The following is a 15,598-nucleotide window of genomic DNA, read 5'->3' on the forward strand; positions in this document are numbered from 1 at the left end:
CTGATGTGGTCCAGTGTAGAGACCTGAGAACTGGACTGATGTGGTCCAGTGTAGACCGGAGAACTGGACTGATGTGGTCCAGTGTACAGACCTGAGAACTGGACTGATGTGGTCCAGTGTACAGACCTGAGAACTGGACTGATGTGGTCCAGTGTACAGACCTGAGAACTGGACTGATGCGGTCCACTCTCTTGGTCTTAGTGAGGACTGGAGCAGCAGCATTCTGAATCATTCTGGAGTGCTTCTGGAAAGCGCTGAATACATATGTAAATATTAATATATTAAAAGAAAAAAATGCATATACAGTATCCACAGTTAAATATGATTAAAACTAAATGTTATTCAGTCCAATAACAGATAATTAAAGGCTCCTCATGAACATGTGAACTGAGAAATGTTTTCAGTTGGATTCAAAAGTGTCTTCATTCGAACTGAGTTTGTAAATGTGTTATATTGATCTACAGACCAGCTTCTTAAGTTGTTATTGTCAATTCATTTATTTATCATCTATTGACAACCTACGGTGGCTGACAAGGGCCAAACACACTGTAATGGCCCAATGCGTTTCAGTTCAGAGAAAACAGCTGCAAGTACAGAAATGATGCAAAGTGACAAACTCAAACACAAGTCTAAATGAGGTACAAAAAGAGGAACGTGATGTAAATGAAAAAGTGCACCGCAAGACACAAAAACACATGTATAATCATCAAATGCTCCGCAAATAAAGAAACGATGCAAACTAAGAAAACATCTGCAAACAAAAAACGCTGCATAACCAGTCACTACAGCAGAAGTGTTCCAAACCTGCAGCCAGCCAGCGTTTAGAGACAACAGGCTAGTGTCAAATAGAATCGAATAAAAGTCACATTACCATGCTTCACCGTAACTTACATTTGTTCCCACTGTTCCCACGAGTGTCAGTCAGCTGTTCTCCGTCTCTCTCTCTCCATCCTGTGTGTCTCTGCAGTGAGCTGTTCTGCTGACAGCGCCCCCTACAGGTTTGGAGCACTTCTGTTAAAGTCACTGGTTATGCAGCGTTTTCATTTGCAGATGTTTTTATGGTTTGAATCATTTTGTGCTTTGCATCGTGTCTCTATTTGCAGAACATGTGATGATTATGCACATGTTTTTGTGTCTTGTGGCACTTGTTTTCATTTGTACCACGTTCCTCTTTTTGTACTTCGTTTAGACTTGTGTTTGAGTTTGTGAATTTGCATCGTTTCTGTACTTGCAGCTGTTTTCTCTAACTGACGTGCACTGGGTCGTTGGAATGTGTTTGGCCCTTGTCGGCCACCACAAGAACCAGACTGTGTGTGTGTAACTGAACCATGCACCTCTTCACTGACAGGACCTGGACATTTACTGGACTGGTCTGTTCAGGACCATATCTGGGATGTCCCTCCTGTCTCTGAACTAAGATGGATACATGCCCTGACTGTTATAGTTTCAGTTTGAACAGGACATTAGATCTCCATATGGTCTTTGTACTCCTCTCCATGTTCTATCTTCACTGTTGTGTGTGTGTGTGTGTGTGTGTGTGTGTGTGTGTGTGTGTGTGTGTGTGTGTGTGTAGACGTCTCTGAAGGAAGCCAGCTCTGCTCAGCGTTCTTTGGAGAGTCAGCTGATGAGCAGCCGAAGCACCGACTCCAACCGAGAGTTCAAGCTGAAGGAGCTGGAGGGACGGATGAGGGCCATGGAGAAGGAGAACGAAATGCTGCGTCAGAAGGTAGAGGAACACCTCCACGACCGGTGAAGGACCAGTGGAATAATAACCTATGAATAATGACAACTCCAAACTTTTCTCTGTGTTCATGAAAGTATTTAAATCTACAAACTATCCTTTAGAAAATGTGAACAACATGAAATGTCTTAGGGAAAATAAGTGAAATTTTAACAGTATTATGCCACAGTTTATCATGTACACACATGGATTCACTATTCACAGTGAATCTACAAAGACACAACATTTAGTAACAGAATATAGAGACATTATGACATACTGTATATACAGTTGTGGAAAACTTTATTAAACCAGCCCTTGTTTTCTTCAGTTTCTTGTTCATTTTAATGCCTGGTCCAACTGAAGGTCCATCTGTTTGGACAAAAATAATGAGAACAAAAATATCTCATAGCAGTTTAATTTCAGAGCAGATATCTATCCATTTAACATGTTTTCTTGATAATAACCAAAATTACATCACTATCTGTGGCATTGTACTGACAAAAACAGTGCTTTTAGACATTCCATGTTTTCTTTTCTGTCTGTTTTAGTCACATGACACACACAGGAGTTATGCTGCGTTCCAGGCAGGTTTTTGAGCCCGTAAGTCACGACTTCAAAGCACGAGTCACGACTTTGTAATGTTCCAGGCAAGTCACACCAAACTGTAGTTAGATGTAAACAAACCAGCATGGCGGACCATACGGAACTTATGTTTGTTTATAATCATTTCTGTCCCAGAGGTGTTTGTTCTTTGCTTATTTGAGTGAAACAGGAGGAAAAACGGCACATATGGCAAGAGAAGCTGTTCTACCTTTTATGTTACGTTACTTGTATATTTGGATTCGTATTTGGTATTAATTTATTCTTGCACTCACTGGACTGAAAACTAACACTAGAGCAGCTGCTGATTATGCAGAACATTTACAGATAAATAACGATAGAGTAATACCTTGTTTTAATAAACAATCTGCATAAACACCACATTCATTGCTGTGTGACGTCAGAACTCGGAACTGGGAGAACATGGATCTAGTTTGAGTTCACGAGTGGGAAGTCACAGGTTTGACTGACATTCCAGTGCATTTCACTGGTAGAAGGTTGGAAAAACACGAGTTACAGGTGGCCTGGAACGCAGCATTAGTACTGGATTGCATAACCATTGTTTTAATGACTTTTGATGGTCTAATATTTTTTCAGTTACTGTAGAGACCATTGAGGTTGTTCATATTTGTTCGGGTTATTCACATGTTTTTTGTGAAAGGATAGTTGTAATGTAAACATTTTCTTGTAATTTTACTTTTTTACACTAAAACAAAGAGAAACATTTGGAGTTGTCTTTAATTATCGGTTATTTTAATAGTATTTTACTGATCTAAGCCGCTTGAGAATGAATTGGGCTGAATGTGGAACCTGATCTAAAAGGATTTGGACACCTTTAACTAATATCTGTTCATATTTTCAGTCTAAGTTTCATTTCACAAATTCATCCCAGGGGCCAGATTGGACGCTTTGGTGGGCCAGTTTCAGCCCACGGACCATACGTTTGACACCCCTGCTCTAGGGGTTTTATGAAGCCAACACTGGATGATTTCAGTGTCTTTGTGAATTTTGTAATGTTTGGTATGGTCTGAATAGTGACCCCTGGTGGTCAGCATTAGGTAATGTAACTGTTTAACTGATTCATGGTGTAAACTGAGGGTTATTTTGTGTCTTTTGTCTGTCAAGCGGTGGTTTTACTAGAAAAAAAAGTCAAGGACTGCAATTAAAGAGAGCCAAAACAGTTTTTAAAAAGTAAATCTATTTATTCTGTAGTCCAATTTAAATAGAAATATTATTTTTTTCTTTTCTAAGTTGAAACAAGGAATATAATATGTAATAATGTCATCATACTTTATATGAACATTCAGAATTCCTCCCAGTGGAGCTGTAACCATTATTGAACAAACTGATCCTGTATCAGCTATTAAATAAACCATTAGTTAATTTATTCAGTATAATCAAACAATTACTTTTTTTCATTTTTCTTAACCTTAAAAAACTTAAAATATTTTCTGCTTTCTTTACTCCTGTGTGACAGTACAGTAGATTTTGGTTTAATAAACACCGATCATCAGTTAATGGACAAAAGTATGTGGACACGTTGAATTCAGGTGTTTCTTTTCTAATAGGAGTCTGGGATGCAAAACAATAATGACTAATGCCAGAATATAGTTTTATATTATGGGATAAATATCATATTGATTATTAATATTGATGTTTCTGTGTCTGATCCTCATGAACAGCACATCTGACAGCTGGAGACATGATGTGTCCACATATTTATGTCCATATAGTTTAGAAACATCAATATTTCGTTAAAGTTTAATGGTAGATTTAGAATATAGTTTTATGTTATGGGATAAATATCATTGCATTGGTTCGTTTGGTTTAAATTGTTACCTTTGTTTCCAAAATGCCTTTTAATGATGATTTTACTGAATTTCTCTCAACATTGATTTTTTTTTTTATCCATGACTATGATTTTAAATGTTCTTCCTCTAAATTTCTATAATATTTTTCCTGCTCTGACTGTAAATAATAATTTTCTTCCTCATCTAACCATCTACTGTCATCACATCTGACTGAGGAAGAAAAATCTACCATTAAACTTGAAGGAAATATTGATGTTTATAAACTATATGGACATAAATATGTGGACACATCATGTCTACAGCTGTCAGATGTGCTGTTCATGAGGATCAGACACAGAAACATCAATATTAATAATCAATATGATATTTATCCCATAATATAAAACTCTATTCTGACATTAGTCCTTATTGTTTTGTATCCCAGACCCCTGTTAGAAAAGAAACACTTGAATTCAGCGTGTCCACATACTTTTGTCCATTTGTGTTTGAGATATTTGTATTTTCCCCTGACTCCTAATCGTCTTAAACATAGGTTTAAGGGAAAATGCAACAAGTTGTTTAAAGAATCCACTGGACCATCAACCAAATACAGGCTGAAAACCGTTCCTCTGTTCAGTTTGGGTTCAGGTTAGACCTCCACAGCAGACACAACCGCTGTGCACATGTTGTAAAAGTTCTGTTGAGATCAAACGCTTTGGGGCATGAAAATGTAGATCTCACCAGATCACTTTATGCACCGTCCGTGTAAACATATAATTTCAATCTGAGCTACGGTTGCAATAAATCTTCGTGTTGCCGTTTCCCTCCTGTAGCTGGCGGGCCAAAGCAGCAACGCAACCCTGCAGATCAAGACCGAGGAGTTGTCACGTCAGTACAACGAGCAGCTGAGCACCATGAGACAAGAGAAAGATCTGGAGATACAGAACCTGAGGGTAAGAAGAGGAACTTCAGCTGGAAAAAGGCTGTGTCTGTGTGTGGCAGCTGTGTTTGGAGACTTGGGTTTGGAGTCACAACTGAAGGGGAAAGTCATCCAGGACAAACGGAATCAGAATAGTTTATTCATCCCACACAGAAATGATTGGGTGTTACAGTCATTCCATTCAAGTAGAAGAAAAAGTAGCAGGAAAGAAATTATCAGTACAACAGAAAAAGAAAAATATATACAGTATCAGTCAAAAGTTTGGACTCACCTTCTCATTTAAATGGCATGAGATGGACCGCAGATGACCAACCAGTGCTCAGCATCACTGGGAACCAAAGTTATTATCGTTAACGAAAACCAATGAGATAATGAAAACTTGAATTGTAAAAACGTTTTCGTTAACTGAAATAAATAAAAACTATAATTAAAAGAAAAAAAACATGACTAACTGAAACTGTATTGTGTGCTTACAAAACTAACTAAAACAGATAAGAATAATGGATAAAATTCCCTTCGTTTTCGTCTTTGTCAATGTCAGATTGATACAAAATCGATTTATTTCCCTCAAGCAATTTTAGCTAGTAGCCCCATCTGATATTTAAGGGTCCGTCACTTGTGGTTTCCAGTCGTCTTCTGGTCCCCACTCTACCTGGAAACATGGAGACTAAAGTTGGGAGAAAGCAGCAGAGTCCTGTCTGGGATTTATTTGAATACGACCACAGAGAAGAAGAGAAAAGAGATTAAAAAAAAAAAAAAAAACTAAAACAAAACTAAAACTAAGCATTTAGAAAAAAATGAAAACTAATAAAAACTATCAAACCTGCTCTAAAAACTAATTAAAAGTAACTGAATTAGAGAAAAAAAAACTCAAAACTAAATCAAACTAAACTAGAATGAAAAGTCCAAACCTATTAGAACCTTGCTGGGAACTCTTTCAAGACTTTTGGAAACCATTTCAGGTGACTACCTCATGAAGCTCATCCAGAGAATGCCAAGAATGTGCAAAGCAGTAATAAAAGCAAAATGTGGCTGTTTTGAAGAATCTAAAATATAAAACATGCTTTGAATTATGTCACTTTTTTTTAACCTACACAATTCCATATGTGTTCTTTCATAGTTTTGATGCCTTCAGTGAGAATCAAGGTGCAAATAGTTTTGGATTTTTCATTTAGTTTAGTTTTATTTAGTTTTGACTTTTTTTCCTCTAATTCAGTTAGTTTTATTAGTTTTTATTAGTTTTTGTTATTTCTAAATGCTTAGTTTTAGGTTTTTTTTTAAAATCTCTTTCTCTTCTTCTCTGTGGTCGTATTCAAATAAATCCCAGACAGGACTCTGCTGCTTTCTCCCAACTTTAGTCTCGATGTTTCCAGGTAGAGTGGGGACCAGAAGACGACTGGAAACCACAAGTGAACACAATGACGGACCCTAAAGTCAGATGGTGACAGCACAGAAAACTGCTTTGTAAAGGGACTAGTACAAAGGCTGAACCCAAATGCAAGACCAGAACACAGATGACCAATGAGTAGTGTTTATTAAACACAATCACAGTAGTAAAACACAGCACAAATTAGTTAACACGTCTATGAAGGCGTGTGATACTGGACTCTTCGTCCGGGCTGTGAGCGGGGAATATGGATGGTCAGCACGCCGAGCCGGAGGATTCCCGTCAACACCCCGACTAGGGCAAAAACAGAGGATAGTCAAAAAACAAGCCAGGTCATACACAGGCAGGGCAAATTCAGGAGGCAACGGGACATGAGGGAAAGGCTACTCACGGTCGGGGTCCAGGCGAGTGTCGAAACACAGGTAACACGTTGGAGGCTGAGGTAGTCAGGGAATAGGCAGAAGCAGAAGTCGATGTACGAACCAGGTCCAGAACCAGACGAGCAGGCAGACAAGGAACAGGCAGAATCGGTGGTCGGAAGGCAAAACGGGTCAAGGGGCTGTAAAGACACCAGACATGACACAAGAGGGAAACTTAACAAAATAAAACAGGAAATGACAGAGAAAACAGAAAAGACAGACAACAGTCTGGGAGCAGACATGACATGCTTGAGTGAAATAAATCAATTTCATATCAATCTGACATTGACAAAGACGAAAACAAAGGAATTTATCCATAATTTTTATCTGTTTTAGTTAGTTTTGTAAACACACAATACAGTTTCAGTTAGTTTATGTTTCTTTTTTCTTTTAATTATAGTTTTTACTTATTTCAGTTAACGAAAATTGTTTTTTACAGTTCTAGTTTTCATCATGTCATCAGTTTTCGTAATGATAATAACCTTGGTGAGAATCTACAATGTAGGATAGTCAATGAAAATAAAGAAAATCAGGTGATTCCGAACTTTTGACTGGGTAGTGTACATTTATACAAATATACATATAAGACACAAGAGTAGAACAGTAATAAATGGTGCTAATAATAAAAGGTTGGTGAAGAAATAATTTCACACTCACCACGTGGAAGTGTGTGAAGGAAGCTGATCCAATCCAGGCTTCATCTGATTGGGTCACATGTCCTCGCACTGGTGTGGATGTCCCAGTTTCCTGCAAAGTACAGACTCGATGGGGCAGTGGTTTACGTCATATCCAAACACACGGAAAAGACGAGTTTCCGCCAGTTTTGAGAAAAATCATTCAAACACAATGTAGCTTGCACTCACTGGTAGATTTCTTTGACAGATACATATAGGTTGGTGTTATTATCCTTGAACATCTCCTAGTTTCTGTGTTTAACAACCCTTTCATGCTACAACGTGGTCACGTCCAGTGGGAACTAGCTGTGTCAAAGATTGTTCTCATTGTATATTCTTGATTCTGTTGTTTTTTTTTGCATATCAGCCAACACAGTGGCCCCCCCCCCCACACAACCACCCTTATGCCATCATTCCCATACAATTGATTCATACCATTACTGTTCTTGATCAGCCTGATCTGCAGTAACAGATTTGAGTGTAAATCAGTTGCTAATGGTTATTAGACTGTAATTAACAGGGCTTTTTTTAAACAACTTTTTTTTTAATGGTATATCTGAGTAATACTAGAGACCCAGGACAGGAAAAGTTTTGGCTTTTTTGGATTTGATAATTGTCCTTGATTGGAAACAGCATGATGCAACAGTTTTTTCAGATGGATTTTTTTTTTTAATAATGGATGTCCTTTGCAGTGGACAGCATTTCTTTTTTTTTTTTTATAAAGCTGTAAAACTTTTGTCTCCTACAGAGGACACAAATGCCATTGCTGGGTCTCAGGAGGCTCTAGAATGTTACAATGTGAGAACAGGTTAACAGCATTAAAAAAATGAATTTCATAGTTTTCACGCAGTATGTCAGTAAATGCATGGTGTCCAGCTGACTGGACATTTTGTAGCCCCATGAAAAATAGGTTCATAAAAAAAAAAAAAATCACATTGCTTTTTTCCATGCCTAGAGGAATAAAACACTCAGGAAAAAAAAAAATCTTGATTAAGGTTCTCATAATTCATGCATGAAAGGGTTAACATGTGGCTTAAACACAAACTAATCCACAGCTCAAAAGTACGTTCAGCCCTTACCCCCCGTGGGATCCTGGGGGTGTATCTGGCATCTCAGTATGATGTAGGCTAAGCTTTGGAGTTGGACTGACTGGGGTGTTTCTGTTGGTTCCAGGTCCCTCGCTGGTCGTCTCTCCAGGCTCAGATTACGAAGATCCAGTCGGAGTTCAGCAGCAGCCACAGCAAACTGTCGTCCACAGAGAGGAGCCTCCCGCTGAAGATCTCTGAGCTGCTCAGCATGTTGGAGCAGACGGCAGGACCACCATCACCCGACAGGAAGAGGTACGCGAGACCTGTAGAGTCTGGAGCGGTCTGAAGGGTCAGGAACGAACCCTGCTCTAATTCGAAACCTATCTGCTGCGTCACGGACAGCTTTACAAAAACAACCCTTTTCTCTCACAGCCAACACTAATCATGTCAGTTAAGTAAAGTTATCACCATCACCTCAGCTGCAGTTACCAGCAACATATAGTAACCACTAAGGCACGTATGTCAAACATGCGGCCCGGGGGCCAAAACTGGCCCGACAAAGGGTGCCAATCTGGCCTGTAAACATAAATCTGTGAAATGCAAAAATTCACTCAAGAAACGAACAATCAATCCTTTACTTTTGGGGCCCATATAAGCCCTACTTTAGTCTCAAGTGGGTCAGATCATTAAAATACTACCATAAAAACCTACAAATATGACAATTCCAAATTTTTCCTCTTTGTTTTAGTGTAAAAAAAGTGAAACTACATGAAAATGTATAATGTACAAACTAGCCTTTCAAAAAAATATGAAAAACTAGAAATGTCCTAAGAGAAGTAAGTGCAATTTTACTAATATTCTGCCAGTTACTCAAATATTTTGTGTACTTTTCAGATCCATTGTGATCTGTCAGTTGTAATGCACCTTTGCTAATGATAAGCAGAGGCAGAATAGAGTTAAAATTGCCCTTATTTTTCTTCATAAATTTCAGTTTTTTTAATGGTTGTTCATGTTATTCACATTTTTAAAAGGACAGTTTATAGATGTAAACTTTTCCATAATGTAATTTTACTTTTTTCACTATAAAACACATTGAAATGTTGGGAGTTGGCATTATTTATATATTATTATGTTATTAATTCACTGGTCTGGCCCAGTGCAGATCATATTGGGAGGATATGACCCTGAACTCAAAATGAGTTTGACAGCCCTGCACTAAGGGTTAGGGCTGTAAGAAAATATCAGTTCTGCAATATATCATGATATTTCATTTCACAATACTGTATCGATATTAAAAAGTACTGTATGGATATTTTTAGGCATTTATTCAAATGCAGATATTCTGGATGTTCATTTTTGTTTTTGTTTTTTTTGTTTATATTTTATTTATTATTATTTCACACTCTTGTATTAAATAACGTTCGTTCCTTTGTTTGGATTGAACTCAAATCCTGTTCTGATGTTAGTTCTGAACTAATAGAATATAAAACATTTGAACAGGATCTGAAACTGGAATGTGTGTAAAACAGAATTTCAGTTGAACACAGGAACATTTGGTGATAGAACATTAGATCCTGTTGGGATCAAATAAAAGTGTGTTTAGTATTTGTGCAGATTTATGGTGTAATTCAGTTCTTCAAGGAAATAATCATTTAAAAAAAGAAACAAACAAATAATTTTTAACAGTCTCATTATATATCGTATCGTGATCCTAGTATTATGATTTATATTGTATCACCCCCCCGCCCCATCATGTCTTCACCACCAGCAGCCACTTACAGAGGACTGACTGTTTTCATGGGACTCTGGGCAGAAAAGCTTTTGTTTCAGAAACGGGTTCGCAGACAAAACAACCCGACCACAAGGTGTGTGTGTGTGTGTGTGTGTTTGTGTGTGTGTGTGTGTTTGTGTGTGTTGTTGTGTGTGTGTCAGTTGTGTGGTGTTCCTGAACTCCTCTGTGTGAACCATGAGAGCCAGACCTGCTGTTTGTGACGCAGGAAAAAACTGGTGGGGACATAACCACAGCCGGCTACCAACCGCCGCTCTCACATTTCTGGTCCGACAACATTCTGACAGGTTTTGTTTACACGCAGCTTGTGACTTAATTTACCAGATGTTTGTCACTCAGGGTTCAGGCAGGAGGGATGTGTCGCAGTGGTTCACACATGCACACAAACCCATGCATTTGTCTCTGGGGGGTTTTGGGGGCGAGGACATTCATCATTCTTACATCTACTTCTTGAGGACTACCAAACCCTACCCCCCACCCCCCCCCCCACCCCCAGTCTGAAAAACAGCTCCTCATTAATGGGTTTCATTGGAGGATCTACGTTTTCTTTTCTTTTCTTTTCTTTTCTTTTTCTTTCTTTTTTTTTTTTTAATTCTCTTTTTATTGAAAGAATTCAGATTTTTTTCACACATTGAAAAAAACAAACAAATACACAAACTCTACACATCCAGAGAGTGGGTGTAAAAAACAAAACACAAACATTGACAGCAGCTCATCATGGTCCTGGCATACAGGATCTCAAAGTAAAGAATCAATGTATAAATAAAGATAAATAAAAACACAAAAACATGTTCCTTCAGAGGACTTTGGGTTCATATTCATGCATTCATCTCAGCAAAATCAGACCTCAAGGCTTCACATATCTCACCCATCCCTCCCAGTGTTGCACAAAAAAAATCCATTTTCAGATTTACAGTGAAGGTTATTCTTTCCGTCCTATAAATTCCCATGGTTATGTCTATCCAATGATTTATTGTCAGTTCTTCTTGTGTCATCCATCATTTAGTTATTGCCTTTTTTCCTGCAGCAGGAGGATCTATGTTTTCAATCTGTAATGGTTTCAACTGGAACCACATTTATATCCCTGTCAGGTCATTTACCTGGATACCTTCTGTATTTACACAAACCTTCAGAAGAATCAAAGAGGTTTATGAGGACGTCTGACTGACGATCCAATCACAGCCACTGGTTCTGATAATTAGTGACAGACAGTTAATGAGGGTAGTGTTTTAGATCAACGGTCCATCGGCCATGAGATACGCGATGTGTCCGGTGTTGTCTTTGTCATCGTTGTCGTCTTTATTGCCATCTTCGTTGTTGTCGTCGTAGTCGTCGTCATCTTCGCAGTCGTCTTCGTCAGCAGTTCCTCCCACCATCTCCTCAGACAAAACTACCGGTCAGATCCGTTTAAAAGTTTAGTATCTTTCGTTCGTCAATGTCTATAAAGTTTGTTCACAGTTTTGAGAAATTTAATTTTTGAATGTTTGATGAAATTTTGAAAGTGGTTTCCAGGCACAACAAGCCCCGCCCCCTTGACATATTGTATCTTATTTTGGCATCGATCCAGCTGATGTCATCATGTCTGTGCCTGCACTGATGTCAGCATAGACACATTTCAGCCATTATAAGAAAATGGGAAAATAAAAAAAAGATTTTAAAAATTCATAAAAATTTGATCTTCGACCTACTTTTCCTAAATGTAATCACATCTGTTCTGGGTCACTGGTAATCTATAAAACCCAGTCTGGTATGAATTCAACCAATAGTTTTGCTGCTAATGTGTTAAACAAACAAACAAACTGAACCAAAATCAACACCTGTCATCTCCTCTTCTGGGGCGGGCGAAAAAATGTGCCTTTCCTTCTAATGGTTCATATTTAGAGGGTTTAGAACATGCACATGGTTCCAGGTATCAGTCTAGTTCCTATTGATCACTGATAGAAGTCAGATCTGGACTGTGATTGGATGAGTTCAGTTCTCCTCCAGTCAAAGTCCCGCCCACTTCTATGGTTAGATTGATCTGCATCCAGACTACAGAACCAGGACTGGAACACACAACAGAACCAGGACTGGAACACACAACAGAACCAGGACTGGAACACAGAACAGAAACCAGGACTGGAACATAGAACAGAACCAGGACTGGAACACACAACAGAACCAGGACTGGAAACACACAACAGAACCAGGACTGGAACACAACAACAGAACCAGGACTGGAACATAGAACAGAACCAGGACTGGAACACAGAACAGAACCAGGACTGGAACATAGAACAGAACCAGGACTGGAACACAGAACAGAACCAGGACTGGAACACACAACAGAACCAGGACTGGAACACAGAACAGAACCAGGACTGGAACACACAACAGAACCAGGACTGGAACACACAACAGAACCAGGACTGGAACACAGAACAGAACCAGGACTGGAACATAGAACAGAACCAGGACTGGAACACACAACAGAACCAGGACTGGAACACACAACAGAACCAGGACTGGAACACACAACAGAACCAGGACTGGAACATAGAACAGAACCAGGACTGGAACACAGAACAGAACCAGGACTGGAACATAGAACAGAACCAGGACTGGAACACAGAACAGAACCAGGACTGGAACACACAACAGAACCAGGACTGGAACACAGAACAGAACCAGGACTGGAACACAGAACAGAACCAGGACTGGAACACAGAACAGAACCAGGACTGGAACACACAACAGAACCAGGACTGGAACACAGAACAGAACCAGGACTGGAACACAGAACAGAACCAGGACTGGAACGCACAACAGAACCAGGACTGGAACATAGAACAGAACCAGGACTGGAACACACAACAGAACCAGGACTGGAACACAGACAGCACCAGGACTGGAACACACAACAGAACCAGGACTGGAACGCACAAACAGAACCAGGACTGGAACATAGAAACAGAACCAGGACTGGAACAACACAACAGAACCAGGACTGGAACACAGAACAGAACCCGGACTGGAACACACACAGAACCAGGACTGGAAACACAGAACAGAACCAGGACTGGAACACACAACAGAACCAGGACTGGAACATAGAACAGAACCAGGACTGGAACACACAACAGAACCAGGACTGGAACATAGAACAGAACCAGGACTGAAACATAGAACAGAACCAGGACTGGAACACAGAACAGAACCAGGACTGGAACACAGAACAGAACCAGGACTGGAACATAGAACAGAACCAGGACTGGAACACACAACAGAACCAGGACTGGAACATAGAACAGAACCAGGACTGGAACACAGAACAGAACCAGGACTGGAACATAGAACAGAACCAGGACTGGAACACACAAGAGAACCAGGACTGGAACACACAACAGAACCAGGACTGAAACATAGAACAGAACCAGGACTGGAACACACAACAGAACCAGGTCTGGAACACACAACAGAACCAGGACTGAAACACAGAACAGAACCAGGACTGAAACATAGAACAGAACCAGGACTGGAACACACAACAGAACCAGGACTGGAACATAGAACAGAACCAGGACTGGAACACAGAACAGAACCAGGACGGGAACACACAACAGAACCAGGACTGGAACATAGAACAGAACCAGGACTGGAACACACAACAGAACCAGGACTGGAACATAGAACAGAACCAGGACTGGAACACACAACAGAACCAGGACTGAAACACAGAACAGAACCAGGACTGAAACATAGAACAGAACCAGGACTGGAACACACAACAGAACCAGGACTGGAACATAGAACAGAACCAGGACTGGAACACAGAACAGAACCAGGACGGGAACACACAACAGAACCAGGACTGGAACATAGAACAGAACCAGGACTGGAACACACAACAGAACCAGGACTGGAACATAGAACAGAACCAGGACTGGAACACACAACAGAACCAGGACTGAAACATAGAACAGAACCAGGACTGGAACATAGAACAGAACCAGGACTGGAACACACAACAGAACCAGGACTGGAACATAGAACAGAACCAGGACTGAAACATAGAACAGAACCAGGACTGGAACACAGAACAGAACCAGGACGGGAACACACAACAGAACCAGGACTGGAACATAGAACAGAACCAGGACTGGAACACAGAACAGAACCAGGACGGGAACACACAACAGAACCAGGACTGGAACACAGAACAGAACCAGGACTGGAACATAGAACAGAACCAGGACTGAAACATAGAACAGAACCAGGACTGGAACACACAACAGAACCAGGACTGGAACATAGAACAGAACCAGGACTGGAACACAGAACAGAACCAGGACTGGAACACAGAACAGAACCAGGACTGGAACACAGCACAGAACCTGAACAACCTCACACATTCAACTGGGACTGATTCAGATGGAACAGGACGCTGACGTACATGGACACTGGAACTATTTAGACTTTTTAGTTTGGATGTTACTTACTTAGTTCTAAATACTGAATGTTCTTAAGCTGCCGTTCCCAAAACAAAGGGTCGCAGAACAGTGTTTATTATGAAAGAGTGAAATTGAGAGCCAAAAAATAGGTGAATACATTTTCTGAATTAAAAGACAATAAGAGTGTTCTCTGTTGGCTCCTAAACGATAGGTTTGAGGTGCAAAGAAGAAAGAAAGTGAAAGTAGAAAATGATATAAAAGACGCAGCAAGAAATATAAAAGATGTAATGAGACAAAAAAAAACCAACAACATATGTAGCAAAAAAAAAAAGTAAAATACACAAAACAAAAGTGATGCAAAGGTAAAAAGATGAAAATGGGATAAAAGACCTAGTAAGATAAAAATGACCTCCACAAAGATCCAAAAAAACCTAAGAGAGGAATCATGAGGAAAATGATGTAAAATTTGAAGATAACATAATTATGTGACTTTAACCTTTTGTGTTGATCAGGAGATCAAGAGGCTGATGCAGGAGAAGAACGACAGCTCCAAGAGCGTCACCAAGACCATCATCACAAAGAGGTAAACGCAGCAAAAAAAAGAGGTAAACGCAGCAAAAAAAGAGGTAAACGCAGCAAAAAAAAGAGGAAAACGCAGCAAAAAAAAGAGGTAAACGCAGCAAAAAAAAGAGGTAAACGCAGCAAAAAAAAGAGGTAAAAGCAGCAAAAAAAGAGGTAAATAAAGAAAAAAAAGAGGTAAATACAGAAAAAAAAAGAGGGTAAACGCAGCAAAAAAAAGAGGTAAATGCAGCAAAAAA

General features: G+C 39.6%; 1 protein-coding gene across 1 annotated transcript in view; it reads left to right on the top strand.

Moving 5' to 3' along the window:
* Window positions 1–15,598, top strand: part of LOC115433202 (probable protein phosphatase DDB_G0282105) — a 105,564-nt gene that overhangs the window by 80,432 nt on the left and 9,534 nt on the right. Inside the window, exons 10-13 of the mRNA XM_030154485.1 lie at window positions 1,574–1,726; window positions 4,947–5,066; window positions 8,731–8,873; window positions 15,293–15,363. Coding sequence (XP_030010345.1) covers window positions 1,574–1,726; window positions 4,947–5,066; window positions 8,731–8,873; window positions 15,293–15,308 — 432 coding nt within the window. The 3' untranslated portion in view covers window positions 15,309–15,363. The remainder of the gene's footprint in view (window positions 1–1,573; window positions 1,727–4,946; window positions 5,067–8,730; window positions 8,874–15,292; window positions 15,364–15,598) is intronic.

This window comes from Sphaeramia orbicularis, chromosome 14 (assembly GCF_902148855.1).
Source record: "Sphaeramia orbicularis chromosome 14, fSphaOr1.1, whole genome shotgun sequence".
Classification (NCBI taxonomy): domain Eukaryota; kingdom Metazoa; phylum Chordata; class Actinopteri; order Kurtiformes; family Apogonidae; genus Sphaeramia; species Sphaeramia orbicularis.